The sequence below is a fragment of the Meriones unguiculatus genome, chromosome 1 (genome assembly GCF_030254825.1).
Source record: "Meriones unguiculatus strain TT.TT164.6M chromosome 1, Bangor_MerUng_6.1, whole genome shotgun sequence".
Taxonomy (NCBI): Eukaryota; Metazoa; Chordata; class Mammalia; order Rodentia; family Muridae; genus Meriones; species Meriones unguiculatus.
Window position 1 is genome coordinate 29,702,814 of NC_083349.1, and position 21,902 is coordinate 29,724,715.

Consider the following 21,902-nt stretch of genomic DNA (forward strand, 5'->3'; position numbering starts at 1 on the left):
GTGTGCTTGTGTGTGCCTGTAATTCTGAAACTTAGGAGGTAAAGACAGGAAGGTCAGGAGTTCAAAGCCAGACTTGGTTACATAGATTGTTAGAGGCCAGCCTACAGGACATGAGACACTCTGCTTTAAAAAAAAAAAAAGAAAAGAAAAGAAAGAAAAAAGAGAAAGAAAGAAAATTAAATCTTGTATGTTCTTTCATCCTTAATCCTCACACAGCTATGGAGTAATAGAAAAAAACAAAAGAGATTCAATTTCTGGAAACAACTTTGAAAAAAATGACCATAGAAGTTGCAAATCCAAGAAGCCTAAGGAAATATATTTATTCATCCAGATCTAGAACAGGCGAGTGGATTTACAGGGAAGGGAAAAGGATTGGGACAAATGCACAGGTTTCACATAAATATTGCCATGAAGGAAGAATTGCATTTCATCTGCTCATGCTCTCCTGAGTTCTCATGAGACGTTCTCACTCTTAGGTGACTTGAATGTTCGGGTTCTCGGAATCATTTCCATCAGGAGGCATTCCCGATTCCACAGAATTAGGAGGTGAAGAAATTGCCTAGAAAATGAGACATTGGTTATCAAGAGGAGGAGCATCATCTCTCTTCTCCACTCCATCCTTTCTCATCACAATCACTACCACAGATCCACAGATATTCCTTCATCGGTGAGTACCCTGTTAAGCCCTGAATTATGATTATATGCATATGGATCAGGAAGCAATGGAAACATTTGTATTTTCATTTCTGTGGGTTGCTGCTACAGAAGTGGTTGCAGAACTAAGTGTGGAGATTGGGGGTGGGGGAGGTCAAATGCATAACAGATCCAAGGGGCTCCTGGCCACGGTTGCCCCTGTTGAATTGCACGCATGCCTTCAGTGCAGACGTGGTTCCAAACACACAGCATGCTGCTGCCACACCACAAAAGTCGGTGAATGCTGCTTCGGTTGGATACTATTTGTTTGTTACCAATGCCAGCAACCTCCCTCTCTTGAAAGCGTTCTAGCGTAATTACAGAAAACAACTACCTCTAACATTTTCTACTATTCTTCCTTAGCACGGATCAAATTAGTATATTTTGGGGTTGTTTTCTGTTAGAGTGCTTGATTTTAAAAGTTGCTGTTTGGACTGTTGACTTGAGTTTCAAAAAAACATTGTTGAGTGAATTTTGGCTTGGGATTAGGAAAAAATTTCCAGGATTTTTCAAAATGGCCGTAAACATGCTAAATGTTTCTGTTGTTTTGTTCTATATGATAATGCAGAGCACTATTTCTCAGCCTTGACAATAATAAAATCAAAACATCAACTTTCAGAAATGTGAAGATGAGCTCCATCCTGCAGCATCCAATATTTAGCCAGGATTTAATTGTTATGAAAAATAAACAAGCACATTCATTTCATTAGTACGCAAATCAGCTTTGGTCTTTAAGAGGTGGTAAAATTATGTATCAACCAATTGTTTAAAACAAATTTCTTTATGATTTACTATCTACAAATGTTTGATCTTCATACCTATTTTGGTTTTTTCTTTTTATTTATTCTTTTCTCATATAATACTTTTTGACTGCAATTTCCTTTTCCTTTACTCCTCCCAGTTCATGCCTTCCACCTCCCCTCTCCCCCAGATCCACTGCTCCCCCATTTCCCTTCAGAAAAGAGCTCCTAGGGATATCAACCAAAAACAGCATAACAAGATGCAATAAGCCTAGGCACAAACCCTCAAATAAAGGCAGGATAAGGCAACCCAGTAGGAGGAAAAAGGTCCCAAGAACAGGCAAAAGAGTCAGAGACACCTCTATGCTCACTGTGAAAAGTCTCAGTATGGTTTTATAAAGCTTTCTTGGGCAAAATGAAATTTCAAGTGGAAAAAAATTTAAGAAGATGAATTAGAAGATCTAAATGTCTATCACAAATATGTGGTCATTCTGAGTTATACACCTCAAAAGCAAAACCTTATAAGAAAATAATTAAAATTAATTTTAATTGCATTAAAATGTATATTAATATATAACTTGGATTTTCAAATCTGAATCATTTCCAGCCTTACTTCATCTCACACATTGATTGAACAAATAATTTCCAAAACCCCACAAATCATAACTACATAAAAGTTTCTTATTCTAAAAGTCGAAAATAACTTCAACCATTGTGGGATTTACAGACAATGGAACTTGCTCATCACTTACAAAAACTCACCTCTTTTGAACCACAAACATTTCCCAGGCACCACATGGCTGAGATAGAAATGGCCAAGGCCAGCTGCAGCAGGGTGAGAATCAGCATTAGAGACACCAGGCCCTAGGGAAATGATGTCTCAGATCAAATCAGTGGAAACATTCAGAGGGAAAGATTGTCAGCATGAAACCAGACTGAAAAACCCTCAAAATGCAATAAGGTGTAACACATTAGACTTAAGATGCAGACACACAACTTCTTAAGAAGGGCTCCAGCATCAATGCCAAATCATGAAAGTCTTGTCTTGGAAGAAAGATGTATGTTATTTCTGAACTAGTCAAGGGAAGAAGAATCATAGAAGAAAAATTCTGACACTATCACTAACATTTAAAAAATGTAATAAATTACAAAAATTAATACACAGTTTAGTAAAATGGGCAAAATAAATTATCCCTTCATGATTTCACCTACAGCATTTCAGGAGGTAGGCACAGGCATTTACATTAGGTTTATAGACCAAAACACAATGCTGGGAGAAATACAACACAATACTCCCAATATTGCTGAGGATCCAGAAGAACTGCATAATCCAATTTCTATGTAGGGAAAAATACCACTTAATCCAGGAAAAATAAACATGGATAAATACAAACTTAGGTGTTTAAAATTGTAATAAAGGAAGAAGGAGAGAGATGGCTCAGCAGCAAAAAAGCACCTGTTGGTCTTGCACAGGACCCAGGATCAGTTCCTAACACCAATATGGTCTGTCACACCCATCTGTAACTCCAGTTCCAGGAGATCCAATACCCTCTTCTGACTTCTTCAGACATCAGGCACGCGCACACACACACAGTATGCATACATACAAACATATATAATGTAGGAAACATAAGCAACATAATCACATTGTCATACAAAATCTAGTCCCAATAATTAGATAGATGGATAGATAGATAGATAGATAGATAGATAGATAGATAGATAGATAGATAGATACTTAGATAGAGCTAAGTTGATAGTGTGTGCCTAATATGCACAAACATTACAGATCACAGAATAAGTGGTCTGTCTCTGAAGTTTGTTTCACCAAACAAAAGATATGTGAAATGAATCAATGTATTTTCTCTGTATAGTATAGGAAATAGTAATAATAACACAACATGATGGCTAAGCACTGTTTTCACTACTTATCAAATATTGATATATTGAATTTTATAGCAGTCCATTAGGTGGGTGATACTATTATTATCTTCATTTTGAAGATAAGAAAAATAAAACAGACGGATTGTCTTCGGTGTCCTTCATTAAAAAAAAAAAAAAAAACCTAATAAATAGCAAAGCCAACATTCAAGGTAACATGTCATACAACATACTGCTTTTCTGTTTAATTTGAGTAGTTTAAAATATATTCACAGTTTTAAAACATACGTTTGATGAGGAACCCAGGTAAAAGCATAAGTCAGGTGACTGTGAAGACTGGCAAGCCTGGAATGTCTGGGTACTGAATTCCAGGTGCATAGAAAGGAAAACAGTGCCAACAAACGCAATTGTCGCACTGGCAATGCTCATCCCAAAACTGTTCTGCATCTAAAACAAAACAAAACAAAAGTCCATTAATATACGTAGAACAAGCCGGGCATGGTGATACACACCTTTAATCCCAGTACTCAAGGAGGCAGAGGCTCATATAGATCACTGTTAATTCGAGGTCAGCCTGGTATAAAGCAAGTCTAGGACAGCCAGGGCTACACAGAGAAACCCAGTCTCAAAAAAAGTGTGTGTGTGTGTGTGTGTGTGTGTGTGTGTGTGTGTGTGTTAACCCCTTCAGAACATTCCATTTAAAGAAACATCTATTTACACACCCAACAGCATCTTAGCTACAGGGCAATCTCCTGTGAACAAAGATTTCTCCTAAGCACAAGGAACTTAGATGTAGCAACAAAGACAGGGAAGGAGTTAGGATACACAGCTCAGTCGGTAGACTCTTGATTAGCATGCAGGCAGCCCCAGGATCAAACTTTAGTACTGCATAAACTGGGTGTTGCTGAGGACACCTATAATTCCAGCACTCTATGGGTGATGGCAGGAATTACCATTTAAAACTAGCCTGTAATATATGAGACCCTATCTCACTTTAAAAAAAAAAAAAAAAACCTACAGACACACTAGTATTTAAATTTAAATTATGACAATTTTTAAGTAAGTATTGAGGCTGAAAGAAAGGTATAACAAAAATGGAAATCTAGAGAAAGAAGTAGAGGTTTGTGACATTAAGTAGTAACATATAGAGACAGGAATAAATAACTGGGTACTTCGCTAGATGGTCCAGAGGAGGTCTGGATAAAGACAGTTCAGAGTTCCATAAGCCACAGTGTTCTCAGGAAGCAAGGAAAGCAAGGTGGATAAGATTAGGAAACTGAGTAAGAATTAACAGAAAATATATATTATGTAAAGCTCTGGGATTCATAAAAATTTCTAGTTTTAATAATGATAAAGATACTTATTAGGGTGATGAATTTATATAGTGGAAAAGGACATGGACTAGAACACTCAAGTAGGGGTATCAGCTTTACAGAAAGTCAGTGAGTTCCTCCATGGTAAAGGTAGAGGACACATACGCTGGGACAGATCTATTGCACACAGCAGATGTTATAGTGCTTGTGTGTGTGTGTATGTGTGTGTGTGTGTTGGGGGATGTGTGTGTCTGTCTCTCTGTCTGAAAGTCTCCTCATGGCTTTGGTTTCTCAGAACAGGTTGCAAACTCATCATCAGGGAGTGGGGATGAGAGAAAGAGATTGGTGTTTGAGGATGGAATACTCTGAGGAAAAAGCCACGAAGTGGGAGGGGAACTGACCAGAATGGGGTTCAATGGCTAGATAACTCAGAGAACACAGAGGGTTACCAATTTCGTAACGAATAATTAAAAGCATAGAAATTTTTGTTTCCAAAGTTGGAAGTAGTGATGAAAGACCTTTCACGAAGAATAACTTGTTAAACCTAACAGCACACAAAAATCTTGTGCATTAAATAAGCATTGGTTCTTCCGCTGGCTTTACCAACCTCTGCTTTCCAACCGTTGGCGGGTATTTTATTTCTGCTCCTCTGGTCAGAGAGAAAAAGAGGAAGATCCGGCACTTACCAGCATTCTTGTGGGTTTTCTCCCTGCTGCCACAGTCAAAGAGCCTGAGCCGATAAACTGTTTCAAATAGGAAGTAGGACAGATAAAGGGACATTTTTTCTTGACCACTTTCTCCTCAGCGTTCCTCTGAAGTTACACACGTTGCTTTGTTCAATTCACACTAAAGTATGCTTCATACTATGCATTACTTCACATGACTAAAATGTTTAAATTGTTCACATTCTAAGTCATTCATTATAATTTTATTTTGTTTATGTCTAGTTTTAATGGGTTTATGTATGGTTAATAAATAATGAAATACTATAGTTATATTTATGTTAATATAAATGATAAATATTTTAAATTGATTATATCACTGCCCATGCTTCAATTATATCTGATTTGTTGGTCTAGATGCTTCAGAAAAGCATTTGAAAATCTAAACACCCTCCTCTGTATTCTCTAGCTTTTAAATCATCATTTTAATGTGCTATTATCTTTAGGAGTATAGATTTTAATATGTTTATCCTATATTATATGACTACTATCCACTTATGAGTGAGTATATACCATGTGTGTCTTTCTGCTTCTGGGTTACCTCACTCAAGATAATCTTTTCTTGTTCTGACCATTTGCCGGTAAATTTCATGATTTCCTTGTTTTTAATTGCTGAATAGTATTCTATTGTGTAAATGTACCACAATTCTCGTGTCCATTCCTCCATTGAGGAGCATCTAAGTTGCTTCCAGATTCTGGCTATTACGAATAGAGCTGCTACAAACATGGTTGAGCAAATGTCCTAGATGAATACTTGAGCATATTTTGGATATATGCCTAGGAGTGCTATAGCTATCTTAAGGAAGCACTATTCCTAATTTTCTAAGGTCCAGACTGATTAATGTGCTATTATTTCTATGACTCTAATTTTGATAATTTAGATTTTCTATATATTTATGATTTTCCAGTTTTTTTTTCATATTTTAAGTTGGTAATATTTTACAGCCCTTTTCCAAGTTATCAAATTTTAGAGAACAAAGGCTTGCTAAGTAAAATTCAGCCACTGAAATCTGCATAAAAATGCGGGACCAGGCTTCAAGTTCTGTCTCAGATAGCAGAGATCATCATAGGGCTTCCCATCACTGTACTCTGTGAATGAGCACCTTTGTTTTCAATACCAGCTCCACCCCAGCTGGAATTCTGGGTAGATCACTGAGGCCTTTTCAACTCCGCTTCTTCCCCCAATCTAACATGGTATCTCCGTGTTACTATCACCTACTAACAGCTGTGTGGTACTAAAATGAACATACATACATAAGGGAGGCGCATGCTTATCCAAGTTACAGAAAGCATCCAAATTAGTGATAACATACATTTCTCGTTTAATTTCAGAGATCCCAAAATAAGATCCTTTTGCTATTTCTGACTTCCTAGTAAGGAAACTGGGGGTAAATGTTCATGTCTAATCTTTAAACCACATCCTTGATAGGATTATAAAAGATGAAGCAATAGAAAGGACTGTATAGTGTGTACACAACAGAAATGTTCATGTTTCCAGGAGTTGATGGCTGCAGGCAAAGACAGACATGGAGAACAGGTCATATACCTTGGACTTGCCCTGAAAGTATACTGGAGCCAGAGAGAAGCTTCTAGAATTGGAATAGGTGATCAAACCTTTTGGCAATGCTAAAGCAAATAAGATGGCAGCTCCCTGTTTCCTCCCACTTTAAAATTTTATTTTATGTATGTGGCCTGCATGTGTGCCCCTATACATATGTGTAGTGCCCATAGAGGTCAGAAGAGGGTGTCAGAACTAGAACTGAAGGTACAAACAATTGTAAGCCTCCATGTGGATGCTGGGAATGGAAGCTGAGTCCTCTGGGAGAAGAGCCACTGCTCTTAACTGCTGAGCCATCTTTCTGGTTCCCCTTTTTAAACAAACTAATATCACTTTCAAAACCAACCAACAAACAAACAAACAAAAACAAAAAACCTCAATGCTTCTGGAAGACCTGAAATTCTTCATTTCTGTCTTTTTCTAGAATGAAGAGAGTGAAATTCCTCATTTGGGTTGTCAAGATTTATTATGCAGAACAATTTAGGAATATTTCAGAGTTTAACTCTTCCATCAAAATTTTATCTTAACTCCCCCAGAATTTCAGGAATGTCAACTTCAAAGTTCATGCTTTACACAGCGAGTGGAAACTGCACACAGCCTCTTTTCAGACTGAGAACTAATGCTGACCCTCAATCTACTTTCACATCGTATGTCACTGCCTTTTGCCCCTCCTCACTCCCTTGAGACCTCTTGCCTCCTCTCCCGGACTCTATTCTAACTTCACAACTTCTGCCCACACCCACACATACATATGGGCACATATATGAAAATTAAAATCTAGGAGCTACAAAGGAGAGAAACATACACTTTTTGCCTTTCTGAGTCTAGAAAGCTTTGAAGCTATAGGTGTGTGTGTGTGTGTGTGTGTGTGTGTGTGTGTAAATGTAGTACATCTATACTTTTATTCAACAATAAAGAAAAGTGAAATCATAATTTGTTTAGGAAAATGGATGGAACTGGAAATCATTATAGGAAGTGAAGCGGTTCCTGTAATTAGACAGGGGCTTTTGCCCACTTTCGTCAGAAATTATAAATCAAAACCGCAGCTGGTAATCTTCAAAGAACATACAAAGAGAGCTTTCATACTGTAGCACACTGACCATGCCGGGTAAGGGATGGCCTGCAGCTGAGGGAATGAATACTCACAAACAAGCCGCCCCACAGCGGGTAGCCCGTGTAGAAGGTGAAGAAGAAAAAATGCCTGAAGTGGTGAGACAAGTATTGCAAACAACCCAAAAACACACCCAGAGCCAGAATCAGTATTCCATCCAGGATCTGGATGCCCTGTAAGAAAAATAATAATAATGAAAGATAAAGGCACAATGCTATTTTTATTTTCCTTAGAAAGGAGATGTCATGGCTTTAAATGGTTGAAATGCTAGGCCTAAATTAACTGAACAAGATCTTGTTTTAAGAAGGTTTTGTTTAAGACCATAGTATGGCAAAGTAAGCAGCTGTTAAATTTTCATTTTAAAATATTTTTATTTAAAATATAGAATATGGTTATCACTGGTGACCCAGGCCTGTGATCCCAGCTACTTGGGAGAATGAGGCAGAAACATCTATCTGGACTATAGAATGAGTTCAAGGCCAACCTATGTGATTTAGCAAGACTCAGTGTAAAGAATGTACAAAGGAGTGGAGCTGTAGCTCAGTAATAGAGTGTTTTCCTGGTATGCCTGAGGACCTGTTCTTATTCCCAGCACCACAGGAAAGAGAAAAGAAAGGAGAATGGAAGGGGATGGAGAGAGAGGGGAGGGGAAGGAAAGGGGAAGGAAAAATGGAAACAGAAGAAAGGAAGGGAGGGGAGGGAAATGAAGGGGAGAGAAAGGGCAGGAAGGAAAGGAAGGGGAGGGGAGAGAAAAGGGGGAGGAAACATCATAGAACTCAACCTCTTGATATAAGTGATCAGAAAGTACCAAGAAACAATGAAGAGCCTTAGAATAAACTCTCTAAGGTTAACTGGAATATTCTACCCTATGAGAGACTCATTCTCCATTTCTGCCTCTCAGGTCTCCATTGCCCTATCTTGTCCTTGATGACTTAAGTGAGAAATAACTCCAAAATGTCTCTTTTGAGCATACAGGAGGGTATCCAAGTAATCTTTTCTTTCTTCTCTCATAAGCCAACTTACTTACCCCGAGGGCTTGCAGTACTCCTGTTTGAATACCATGTGATTCATCCAAGGGCTGATAATCAGGACCACCAGTCTCTTCTGGCTTCATATGACTGCCTGGTGAGATACCACCTTCTGAGGTCCCCAGTCGGGAGGCCATTTGGGGCTGTCATGGGAAAGAACCCAAAGGCTTGATGCTTCCTTCAACCACTTTCTAATAATATGTTTTACTGCAACAGTTTTGTCTATGCATCAAGGTTACTCTCCTGAGTGATAGAAGTCATGCCCTGCTCCATCCCTTTCTACCCTAGAACTGTTACCGTCACAAAGCAAATCCTCCTTCCATCTTCACTGTAGCCTGGCCTGGATATGGCCAAAATCCCAGCCCATGAGGCAAACTTTCAAGAAACTCCTTTTAGTCCTGGCCCAGTCTGAATGATGAACCCTTCCTGCCTGCTCTGAGAACCCCCTCAGCATCCCTTAACACCCCTTTAACAGTCTGAGTTCAATGTTAAAGGTGCTTGTTGTGTCTCAGTGTGCTTATCATCTTTGCTCTATTGTTTCACTGTCTCACAGTTGATACCCAGCTAATACATACTTCAGAAATAGCCACGTCTACGAATAATAACAGAAAAGCCACCAGCAGGCACTGGATCTTTTCATACTGAAAATACAATAGAACAGCTTTGGAGACAAAAATATGTAATATGATACATCATTGACCTTTTTAGAAAGAATCAGAGATAAGATTGAGCCTTCAGGTAAAGCAAACCATGTTCTATAAAATACGGCTCATTTTGCTTTTTTAACACATCAAGACAATGTAGGCTTCCTAACATCTCATTAAATACTTCATCTCCCCATCTCTAGCTGAGCAACAGACATTCTCCTGGGTTTTTTAATCATGACAACCAATTCAGTTCTCAGAACATCCAATGGTACAGGCATGACCCTTTCCATTTTACAAACCGAAGAATCTAAGAAGCAGAGCATTCAATAACATCCCCAAGTCCACGAGGCAGGGATCTCAGAAGCTTCTTAGCTGGTTTTCAGCACACTCTTCTTCTGAGCCCATGCAGGAGCTATCTCACCAAATCTCATCCATACTTCAGGAATGTCTAGACCACCCCTCACAGCCAAAACTAGCCACCAAACTCAGAGGAAGCCTCTTAATATATCAAAGTGTGTGGGTGTGTGTGTGTGTGTGTGTGAGAGAGAGAGAGAGAGAGAGAGAGAGAGAGAGAGAGAGAGAGGGAGAGAGAGAGAGGTCTATCAGTCTCTACATTTTTCTAATAAATAGCTATATTATGCCAAAAGTAATGGCATCAGAGTACCATCTGCATTCTAAGGGCAGTTATCCACAGTTAAAAATTCCAAACCTCTACTGAGAAACCAAATAGAAGGCTATTGGGCTTCCCAAGAGGGCTTTAGGGAGGCACCTTTAAAGGAGGAATCCTATAGGGAAAGAGCCTGTCCTGTTTACCTTAGAGACTTCAGGCTTTGACAGAGTCCTTTCCCTGCAAGTCCATCTCAGTACAGGAGAGGAAACAGTAATGATCACCAGAGTCTGTCCCCCAAACCAACAGTCTCTTTTTCCTTGGGCTTAACGGATCTCCCCCTTGCACAACACCTCAGCAGAAGTTGTGGAAGTGTTTTTGCTGGTTGCCTGGAAAGTGTGCTAATAACGCCTGTTTTTGAGGGCACTGATGGCTCATCCACTTCCCCAAGAATACCCATAGAGAAGGAAGCTGGTATCAGGAGCCACCATCTTCTGGCTCTAAGATGTTGTTTTCACACATTATTGGAGCAAGAAATAGAAACAGAAAATATGGGTAGGTCAGTGGGAAGGTATTGTGGAATTGGGGAAGAATAGGCCTACCTATGTAATAAAGGGTGAAGCCATGCAGAATGAATAGCGTTGGAAGGAGGGACAGCAAACCATAGCCACCACAGGAGTGTTTACATAATGCACCAGCGATGTTGCTAAAATTGTTTTTATATGCATAATATTTAATCTTCTCATGCCAAGCAAGGTTAGTTCATAAATTAAAGTAATGGTAATTTAAATATATTGTGGTTAGTATATATCAACTTCTGCTTGCTGTTCAGTTTGCTTCATGTGCATCTATTTCTTCTATCCTCAGGATAACCCATGACCTAGAGAGCACTACTAAATCAATGATGGAAGACAAAACTGGCATAGAAAAGACAATCAGGCCAAGTGTGATGGGGCACACCTGTAATCCCAGCACCCAGAGAGGTGGGGGCAGGGAGATCTCCCTGAGTTTAAAGCCAGCCTGGCTTACAAAGTAAGGTCCAGGACAGCCAAAGTTACACAGAGAAACCCCATGTTTCTCTGTGAAATGTGTACAATGTATAATATTCTTGTGGAATGTACACAATTTACACTTGTTCATTCAAATGCTTATTTCTCTACTCCACTGTCTGGTTTCAATCTGGACATTGCATTGTGATGCTTAATCTAAGCATCATCTATCTCAAGTTTGTGCAAACTTGCTACCATTTGTTCTCTGTATTGTCAATAAAACAACCAGCCAATGCTGAGCAATGGAGAGAATAGGGTGGGACATTCTGGTCTGGAGAGGAGGAGAAAGAAGGAGTGGGAGGAGAGATCTGAGAAGAGAGATCCGAGAGGAGAGAATCAGGAAACATCAAGAGAAATGAGCCAGACCTAATATACAACTAAAAAGCAAGTACAATGTGGGAAATCTGAATGGGAGGAAACTATGTGGGCTTGGCAGTTTAGGATGGAATAACTATTGGCCAGCATTGTGCTCTAGGTTCATTAAATAAATCTTAGTCTCTGTGTGGTGATTTGGGTATACAGCTGGTTTAGGAACAACTACTGTTTAACTAAAAGATAAATCAATATTAAATATTAATAATCATCAACACAACAGAAAAGATAATCAGTTTCTCTCATATAACCAGCTATATTAGTTCACTGCCTGATGGTATAAGAGAATATTACTGATGGGATGAGTTATAAAGAATAAAAGTTTATGTTCCTCGTGGTCACAGAATCTGAGAAGTCCAGTCCCAGAACACTGGCACCTGCCGAAGGCTGCTAAGCTATGTCATAGTATAATAGGAGCAATAAAGAATACGTGAGGGAAACCCATCATCTGGGAAGTAAAACATAACTCTGGTTATTCTCGTGAGAGACTTTAACTCGAAAGATGACTCCTGATTATGAGACTCAACATCCCATGGCTGAGCCCCCGGGGCTGGGTGAAGAGAAGAGTGAACTGAGAGCCAGCATTCATCTCCCCTTGGTTCCTGACTGCAGGGAGTGTGACCAGCTGTACTGCGCTCCCACTGTCGCAGGCAGAGCAGCCCTAGTCCCCACATTTGGCAGTTCACCTTCAAATCGTGAACAGAGATAAAACTTCACTTTCCTAAGCTGCTCTTGTCTGGTGTTTTGTCACAGCAATAAGAAAGAAATAACGAGCAGGAAAGCTAAACTCCATCCTCTATGAGGAACCTATGTCTAACTATACCTCACTCCCAGGATAGAGCTGAAAAGCCATAAAGGGAGCTTGAGGTTCCCATTGTCTCCTTTGTAAGTTGAAAACTAGGGCACCCATTTCAGCAAACAGTACTAAGTTCAAAGTGCAGAACACATGTAAAGCTCTTATGTCACTCAAAATGACATTTTATAGGTCAAAATAGGCACCTTCGTGTGCTTTTAAACCAGCTCATATTTTTCTAATAGAAAAACTGCAGCCATGATAATTGGAGGAGGTTAAATAGTTGGTAAAATGAAGAAGGAAACTGGATTTGTTTCTGGCTCATCCTTAAGTGTCCATGTGCATTTAAGACACATTGCTTCCCCACCTGAGCCTCACCAACTGGACTGAGACATCTAGCATCAGGGTAAGATGTTTGGCAATCCTCTTCCTGAAGCCTGGCTGTTTCAACACTGCTCATCTTATACCCTAAGAATGCTGAAGAGAGAAAACATATCGCCCCTTCTATTAGTCAGCTTTCTATTGCCATGACAAAGAACTCGAGAAACATCCTTGAAGGAAGCTATATATTGTCTCAAGGTTTCACAGACATCAACCAGTACTCACCTGCCTTTGTGCTTATTGGCTTGTGCTCTGAGGCCAGGCTTGAGAGAAAAAAAAGATAGAAGTATTTGGCAATAATAGTCTTCCAGTGACTGGCCTCCAGAGGATCAGTCCATTTTTCAAATTCAGATGAAACATTACAGAAGGAAAGGAGGTATCTGACACCAAACATCAATGGTGAGAGTTTGGGCTTAAATTCAAACCATGAATTGAATTTTCTTCTAGGTTAGTTATCTGAATATGTTGTAACCTTGCACTAGCTTTAGAATGCAGGCTTGTTTGTTTGTTTGTTGTTGTTGTTGTTTTCATTAGGATACTACACAAATTAAAGTATCTGAAAACAAGATAATTTTTTTCTTTTCTGTGAGTTAGCGTGTTAAAATTTAAACTAGGCCCAAAGTTTCTATTCTGACACATTAATACACTTCTCCCCATTCATGATTCTTACTGAAAACATTTCGAGCATATTTCTATTAGGTCAAAACATGTGGGCTAGTAGGATGGAGCAGCAGTTAAAGGTGCCTACCACCTATCCTGACAACCTGTGTCTCATCCCCTGGATTCACGTGGTTGAAGAAGAGAAGTCAGCCGCCACCGGATGTTTTCTGCCCTCTACACATGCATTATAGTATGCATGTAAGCGTGCACACATGTGTTGTGCGACACATACACATTTAAAATTTGAAAAAAAAAACTTTAAATGTTCAAAATTGCCATTAAGGACATATTCTTGAATCTGGATACAAAACAGAAAACAAAATTTAAATGTATATTATAAACTGTCTAGTAGATAACATCTAATTGGCAAGGCATACACGCAAACACAATTATCAAAGAATACCTCATCAGTAGCAGAACCTTTATTTAATTGGTTTATAGGGATGTTATGATATACCAAAGGAGAAAATTATTCCAACATTGTTTTTCTTATTGAAAAAAAAATGGGTTTGTCTTAGAGTAAAATTTATGATCTCAGGAGTGTCCTTGTCCCCTCTTCAGGGAGGAGGGAGGGTATTGACTCAATAACCACAACTCTTCTCGTGGACTTTGACGTCAGCCATGAAGTGAAGCTTAATAATTTTGGGGTCTTCATGAAGCCCCACTGACTTCCTAAAGAAAGAGGGACCAGAGGGAATCAAGATTAGAGTTCTTGGTGCCACGTCTTGCCAAGTCAAAATTCGAATCAAATCATTCTTATCTATACTCAACGCCATCATTTTCAAAATGATGACTGAGGAATCAGACAAAAGAATCATTGCAAGTTCAAGTCCAGCCTGGTCTACATAGTGAGTTTCTAGTCAGTAAGTGATGTACATTTTTGAATGTTAGTGAATGGATGTGTGTTTGTGTGCAACCTTAAAATCTACGCACCAAAATTCTGATCATGCATGTTTGTCTGATTAGCCATCATTTTTTTAAATTTAGATTTATTTTGTGTGTATGAGTGTTTTGCCTGAAAACATGTTCATGCCTTGGTGCCTGAGGAAGTCAGAAGAGAACTTTAGATGCTTTAGAACTGAAGATATGGGTGGCTGAGAACAACATGTAGATGCTGAATTTGAACCCAGGTCATCTGCAAAGCAGTAAGTGCTCTTAATGGCTAAGCCACACTTTTTCTAAGGTAGGTAAGCCAAAAGCAGGAGAGTAATTATTGTTGACAGAGGAATGCCCATTCATCTCTGTTAATCTGGGAAGTCCTCACCATGAGGCAATAGGTTAGAACTCTACATTACAGCCAGAATTTGGTGGTATATGGAAAAGATGTATATATTTATGTATGAATACAAATGTGTGTATATGACTTAATCAAATTTGGATTTTTATTTGGGGTTCTGGTACTACCTGGAATGTCGCTAAATCTCTCAATCTAGTTTATCTTAGGAAAATATTTATATGGAAGGTCAGAAATATTAGCAAGGTAAATGTATTTTCTGCCATTGAAATACACACTTGAAGTTGGTAAGTTTTATCTTATGTATATTTTATCATAGGTGAAACAAAAAAAATCAAACATGATTTGCCATATTAAAAGATATTGCACATTTGCTCTGAGCTCTAAATTCCTTTTTTATATCAAGTATTTTTATATATTAGACAAGATTAAAAGTTGTTTTATGGTTCCTACATTTGAACCCTAATGTTTTATAACACCCAGTGTAAACATAGCTACGACATGGTAAGTAGTTCATCAGGATCCTATTGCGTTTCATCTCAAAGTTCCTATGGGGAACTTTCTGGATCCAATATTAGTTCCATAAAATTTCAAGCAAGTGCATTTAATCATACAGGTGAACAAGCCCTTCTTCATTCTCCAGTAGTTCATATGAAAAATGGCAGCTTGGTTTTCCACTCATATTTTAGTAGTATAGTCTCCTAACATGAAATAAAATTTATCAAGAGAAGCGTATAAAAGATGTAACAGCAAGTAGCACATATCTCTTTTATAGTAACTTAGATAACTGTATAAAAGAGATAAAAGCAAATAACTACTTTCAATAGTTTTTTTTTACTATAAAAGATATTACAGTAAAATACATTTATGCCATGAGCCAGCAAAATGGCTCAGTAAATAAAGGTGCAAGCCAGCAAGTCTTATGACCTGAGGTCAATTTCCAGGCTGAAAGAAGAACAACAATTCCACAAGCTGTCCACTAACTAACCTTCACACAAACACTGTGGCACATGTGCCCAAACATATACAAAAAATAAATAAGTAAATCTAAGACAAACTAAATTTCAGATTTCCAACTTAATCTATGTTTCTCAATGCCTAATTCTTCTGTTAAAGATAATGACATATTTAACTATGTTGATTTGTAGCTATAAACTACAAAACTGTAAACTAATCTCAGTTCACTAGATTGTATGTTAGAATCTTTCAACTCTGTAATGCTTTGACTCTAAAAAGTAATATATTTAATTTTTTAGATGAAAAATAATAGAATATCTAATGAAGTGTTTTATAAATAGTAATTTAGGGTGTTTGAATTATCCTCTTGGGTAAGTCAGGACGCAGTCTCTGAAATCTCCACTTCTGTAAGAGCAGCTCAAAGGAGAGAGATCTGCAGTACTCACCGAGATGCAAAGCAGTACAAATGGATCATGTCGGGTTCACAACGACTGTATCTTGGAATAAAGTACAGCTCAGTTTCAAAACCAACAGTTTCCTCTGAGATAACCTAGGAAAGCATACAGTTTAGAGGAGGATGGTATCCGAGCAACAGAAGAGGCACTCACAGATGTGAACACCAAACAGAAAGCACCAATATTTCAAAAGATGGCTTCTGCCATGCTCAGGTGCAGGTGAAGGGCCAGCCACTTAACAGTGGCACAGGAAAAGAGCACTGCACAGGTGCACGGAAAGTACTTTCAGGAGCATTCTAAGACACAGAAGCCAACAAACTGTTGCCTCACAGTCTTTGTAACAGAATATTAATGAAAAGCTTTCAACAATTCTGTCTGCCTTTGTCTCTGTCTCTGTCTCTCTCGCTCTCGTCTCCAGCCCTCAGCAAGTTTTTTGAGTAACACAGTTTAGAGTCACATAACAAAAGTGGTTTGAAGCACAGGTTTTGGAGGGCAATCAGTCTTACTTGATAATGTAACCTCATCAGCCCATTAATTACCCCTGGGCCAAGTGAGTCAATACCACCTGATTCTCCAGGTACCTAATTTTACAAATACAGCACCCTCCCATAGGGGAGAAGATAGTCAGTGAATGGTCCCAAATATTAGTATACATATAAAATTTAAAATCTATAATAAAAAAAAGTCCCAAAATTAAAGTACAGTTTTAGATTCATCGCCAGCTGGATAGCTAACAGATACTTAATTCCAATGAGAATCACTCCCCGGTAGGCACACATCCTAAAGAGGCATGGGTATAGTTCAGATGACCAATTGAATTGAATATTGCATTGAACATTGACTATCATGCACTTTGCTAGGATTGATGGCCTGGCACATTAGAAGTATTGAATCAAACTTAACACTGTTGGCCATGGGGCTTGGACGATGGCTAGGTGAGTACTTGAGGCTCTTGCAGAGAACCCAAGTTTGGATCCAAGCACCCATGTCCGGAGGCTCACAATTGTCTGTAACTCCAGGGGATCAGATGTCCTCTTTGTGTCCTTCACAGACACCTGGATACATGTGCACATACTGATGTACAAATACGGACAAACAAAAATAAAATCCTGCTCAAACACTGCTTGCCAGGCTTTTGTGAAATACACTAGAACCTTTTAAAATTATTTAAACATCATTGCCCACATCAGTGAGTCTGCCGATCTGTGCTATTCTGGGCATGAAATTGACTCAGTAAGCAGTGGGGAGGGAGACGGTAAGTTTGGAAGTTCTCACATGCTGTACTCATCAGTTAGTATCAGAGGGCTCATGGATTCCATTTGATTAAAGGACCATAACACTAACAGTAAGCAAATCAGCATGACAAAACATTTAGTTTTTTTACAGACACCAGTATTCTCACCTTCGTCCTGATGCCACATTGAAAAACAGGGTATACAAAACTATACTGATGTGGCTGTATTTCAGTGGCAGGACAGCCCTGTCCCAGAACTAATTCATCAGCGAAAACATATGGATAGGTTCTGCTCTGGGTAGCCGAACTAACAGAAACCATCATCCAGTCCTGGGTACAATTTAATAATACTGCAAAAAGACACATGAGAAAAGGTATGTATTAACTTCAGGAAGGGGCTGATTTTCTATCAAAGGTAAACATAGCTTTGAAATGGGCCTATGGAGGACCTTGAGCTCATTATTATTTTCAAAATACACCTGCTTAATTACTCTCACATACACAACTGTCTGATATTTCACAGGTAAAAAAAACCATCAACATACAAAGATAACAAAATGAAATCAACCTATGATATTTTTTTCCTACTGAAGAACTGAGATTCCACAAAGGGTGCTTTATTCAGGAGTATGTGGAAGGGGGTGATGTATCCCCACCACCTTTGAGAGGGAAGAAGGAAAAAATATACTCTAGAGAAACTCAAAACGGCCTCAACTGAGAAGGGAATCTGAGGAGAGAAAATTCCCCCTCCTCCCAGCTTGGAAATGCTGCAAAAGCCTTGTTGTAAAAGCCACCCTTAGCCTCTACACTGAAATCTTCAGGAAGCCAACAGCTAATGTGGCTTATGATGAGAACAATGGGAGGAGCTTCCCATAATGGATTTTCCCATAATAGAAAATACATGTGGTTGATGAGTGTATGGGCACAGAGGCCTCCAAAAATCAATGGGGCCGGTGAGGTCTTGTCCTTGAGATAAGCAACCATCAAGAAGAAAAGGTGAGTTTGGGGAAATTAAGGGCTTGAGAAGGCAGGTGTTATACATCATTGCACCTTTGTGTGTTTAAAATATTATTCTAATATGCCCTAAATAGAAGAATCAGGAAGAGATTCCTTAAAAGAAAAAATATGTATCTTAATACCTGAGATTAAAACTGGGTTCAAAAGAGAAAGTGGACTTGGGCATACTGGAGGTCCGTGCTTTTAAGCTTAGCTATTGCTGCCCGGCGTCACATTTCAGTCAGTTTGATGCTGCATAACGGTCCCTCCAACATCTGAGAAATTACTGAGGACCACACATAACTGCTGGCTAAATTAACTGAAAGCAATTCTTCCCCAAACAACAACTAGGACGGGGACACATATGCCTCATTCATTCTGTCCTAGGGAGCAGGGAGCCTGCCAGCTATCACTTCTCTGAACGTGCTGTCTATTTCAGCCATTAGCTGCTGCACTGATCTAGCTGTGCTAGCCTAAAGGCTACGTCTTAAAAGGAAAGGGTATCAGAAGCTGTAAATGATCCTCACTCCAGGCTGTAAATGCTCCTCACAAGGTTTCCAGGTCCAAATAGATAAAAGAAAAGAAAAAGAAAAAGAAAAAAAAGAAACCAATACATTACTTCTAAAACAAACTGCACTTCCAACAGAGGGCAATAGACAAGCCGAGTTTGTAAATAATAACACAATAATTCTGCCTTAGAAAAACTAGCACTTAGATCTTAAAACTAAGAAACACCTTAATTCCAGGTAAAATAAATCAAAATGAACTTGTAAACAGGACAAAATTGATTTATCTCGACCTTGATGGCTTCCTAGTACCATCAGCAATCTGACGTAGGTGACCTGCAGAGCAAAACTTTTGTATGCATGTTTCTGGTGGCCAGGCAAGCCTTGAAATCACTATTAGCCAAAGATCACTTTGAACTTCTGGTTTACCAGCTTCGCCTTTGCAAGAACTAGAATTATATAGACTTGTGTCATCACAACCAACCAGGCAAATTTTTAAAAAAAACATAAGCAATATCATCATCATCAAGAAGAAATAGAAATATTTTGGATACAGAAAGATCAGTTTCAGAGACACGAAACAACTAATTTCAATACTATCAAGTATAGATAATTACCAGTAGGTTTGAAAATGCAGACTGAGACAGAGCCATGGAATATTTCTGTAAACAAAAACATGATGGAGAAAAGACCAAAGCATAGGAAAGGAGGATGTCTGAGAATTCAGACATTGGGCAGAAAGAAGAAAAATGTAGGTTCAGTCTACTTGACCTGAAAGCATTCGTCCTCCAGAAAATTTAGAGCAACATGACAGTTATGGAGGGAGGAGAGGACCTGAATGGAAAGCAACCACTGCACACTACCCTTTCTGGGAAGAGGCATCTCCAAATGCTCATTTACCATCGATGTCCCAAGCATGAGCACAAAACAAGCCAGCAAGGAGAATCAAGACCTCTAAAGCCATAGAGACCTTCTCTTGGTCAGACTTGCAGCTCAGCACCACCCAGGAAGCAAGGGGAAAGTCAAGGCTGCTTTAAGTGATTTTGTATGGAAGCCTAGGCTCAGCTGCCTTCATTCTCCTACTTGTGTGGGTAGCCAGTGGGGCTGAGGAGCTCTCATCACTGTGCTAACTACTTAAAACTCGGGTCCTCCTGATCACACCACAAAGCTCAAAGAGGCATACCTGATAGGTTGATCATGCTCCAGTGGATGGTCCTACACCTGTCAGCACAAATTAGATGCCCTTTGCTATAACAAAAAGAAGACAGAAAGATGGAGGGAATTGAGAGAGGGGTAGACCTGAGAAAGATTAGGGGGAAGAGTCAGGAGTAAATATTATCAAAATATACTGTGTAGTACATGGAATTCTCAAATAACTAATTAAAACATATTTTTAAATGTGTCAGTTGACAATCATTTGCAGTTGTGACTGTTAAAATCACCTAGACGTCATGGTGTAGCTGAGGCTGACCCTGAACTTCTGACTCTCCTGCTTCCACCTCCCAGGTGCTAGGATTTCAGGCGTGCACCACCGTGCCTGGCTTTATTTAAGCAATTAAAGTCGCTATGTGGTTCTCGGAAATGTGGTGGGCTTTACACACTAAAACTGAATACTATTTTTCCTGTTCCTGTGGGTACGGATGTGCTACTGCCTGCTCAATGCCTCTGGAAAGCATCCCGCGCCAACTGAGGCCATCTTTGTGGTCTTCATTCCTCTCTCCTTGTTGTAAAGAGAGAAAGCTGGTTTCATTTAAGACCCGAAGCAGTAAGAGGTACTTATTAAGTGCCAGCCCTAACTACAATCCTCTCAGTGCTGTGAACGGCCAAAGGGAAGGCACACAGAAGGCATTGCAGCTGCACATTTGCTTGTAGCACATACTTGATCAACCATTCGATGATCTAGTGGATTTGCACAGGAAAATGGATGAAGTGTGTATTTTGAGGCAGGGCTAGGGGGTAGAGCCTAAGCTAGAAACACAACTTAAACCTATGAGTGCAGAGGTGCCATTTCATGTAGCTAAGATGGATGAGCTTACCAGGGCGGGGATCATAAGGACATAAGATTAGCCACTAGGGAGCTAACCTTTAACCCCAGAAAATGGAGAGAGATTTCAACCAGCTCCGGAAGCTGGTAGTCACTAAGGAGGAAGGGTCGCGTATTGTGGAAGTGTGGAAGTCTTATGTTTTTCCAACAGGAAATAATGAAAGGTCCCTGGCCCCGCTGCTAAGACTGAGTGAGACTCAGCTTCTGGATTTGCCAATATGGAATTCATGAGTTGTCTTAGTTGAGGCTTGACTGAAGTGAGTTTAGCATGTCGGAGTCCATGTCAGAAAGCTGTGAACTGTGGGTGGCTCAGAGTACAGGATGGTCTTTCCACAAGGTAGCCTGCTAGAAAGAACCGCATAAACTGTTACAGGGAAATGCGCATAAAGGCAAGGGCATGAAGGGAGTGCGCCGGCGTGCACACGTGGGAAAATGAAAGGCCTGAAGGAACAGCCATGGCTCTTTTCAGAGGTCTGAGAATGTAAAACATAACATCCAGTGTACTCCCTCAGTGTGCTTGCATTTTGTGCTAAAGCTCTCTGTAAATGTCGCCTCCTGGTTTGCTTGCTTTAACAATAAAAATGAGAGGTGCTTAGTTTGCACTATTCTTGAACTCAAATGCCTGGAGTCCCTTGGTTACCTCACGCAGATCTTTTGGCATATCCTTTGACCTGTGGAGACTTAGGCTTGCTGGTTTTGGTGGGCTGATATAATAGATAAATAAAAATAAATAAAAAAACTGAGTGAGGTATCCCAGAAGCAGAAGGACACATATGGTATATATTCACTTATATACACCTAAAGAAGTTAAGCACGACAGAACCAGAAAATTTGAACACAGGGGTCTTTCCAGAGATTCATACTCCAACCAAGGACCATGCATGGAGATAACTTAGAACCCCTGCACAGATGTAGCCCATG

The 21,902-nt window shown here is 39.4% G+C and overlaps 2 protein-coding genes across 3 annotated transcripts; both read right to left on the minus strand.

Moving 5' to 3' along the window:
- Positions 1-315: 315 nt before the first annotated feature.
- Positions 316-10,636, minus strand: Ms4a3 (membrane spanning 4-domains A3). Of its 2 annotated transcripts, XM_021662098.2 has the most exons (7): positions 10,507-10,636; positions 9,046-9,189; positions 8,054-8,191; positions 5,314-5,370; positions 3,603-3,761; positions 2,196-2,297; positions 316-559 (listed from the first exon to the last, which is right to left on the minus strand). In XM_021662098.2, the coding sequence occupies exons 2-7, from the start codon at positions 9,181-9,183 to the stop codon at positions 473-475; spliced, it is 681 nt and encodes a 226-aa protein (XP_021517773.1). In that variant the 5' UTR covers positions 9,184-9,189; positions 10,507-10,636; the 3' UTR covers positions 316-472. The 2 variants fall into 2 exon arrangements, with proteins under 2 accessions (XP_021517773.1, XP_060248872.1); XM_060392889.1 differs by lacking the exon at positions 5,314-5,370.
- Positions 10,637-14,005: 3,369 nt separating this feature from the next.
- Oosp2 (oocyte secreted protein 2) lies at positions 14,006-19,901 on the minus strand. The gene is made up of 4 exons (XM_060392936.1): positions 19,838-19,901; positions 17,604-17,785; positions 16,193-16,296; positions 14,006-14,227 (listed from the first exon to the last, which is right to left on the minus strand). Exons 1-4 carry the CDS (start codon positions 19,899-19,901, stop codon positions 14,137-14,139), a joined length of 441 nt encoding a protein of 146 aa, XP_060248919.1. The 3' UTR covers positions 14,006-14,136.
- Between the last annotated feature and the right edge of the window lie 2,001 nt (positions 19,902-21,902).

What these genes read in the sequence shown, in the direction of transcription:
- Oosp2 (XM_060392936.1), bottom strand. Translation starts at nt 19,901, where the DNA reads ATGGCTTTAGAGGTCTTGATTCTCCTTGCTGGCTTGTTTTGTGCTCAT. An exon ending in AATGTGGCATCAGGACGAAG is followed by an intron (nt 16,297 to 17,603) that starts GTGAGAATACTG and finishes ATGCTTTCCTAG; the next exon opens with GTTATCTCAGAGGAAACTGT. An exon ending in TTGTACTGCTTTGCATCTCG is followed by an intron (nt 14,228 to 16,192) that starts GTGAGTACTGCA and finishes CTCTTTCTTTAG; the next exon opens with GAAGTCAGTGGGGCTTCATG.
- Ms4a3 (XM_021662098.2), bottom strand. Translation starts at nt 9,183, where the DNA reads ATGGCCTCCCGACTGGGGACCTCAGAAGGTGGTATCTCACCAGGCAGT. An exon ending in GAGTACTGCAAGCCCTCGGG is followed by an intron (nt 8,192 to 9,045) that starts GTAAGTAAGTTG and finishes TTTTTCTTACAG; the next exon opens with GGCATCCAGATCCTGGATGG. An exon ending in ATGTTTGTGGTTCAAAAGAG is followed by an intron (nt 560 to 2,195) that starts GTGAGTTTTTGT and finishes CTCATTTTCTAG; the next exon opens with GCAATTTCTTCACCTCCTAA.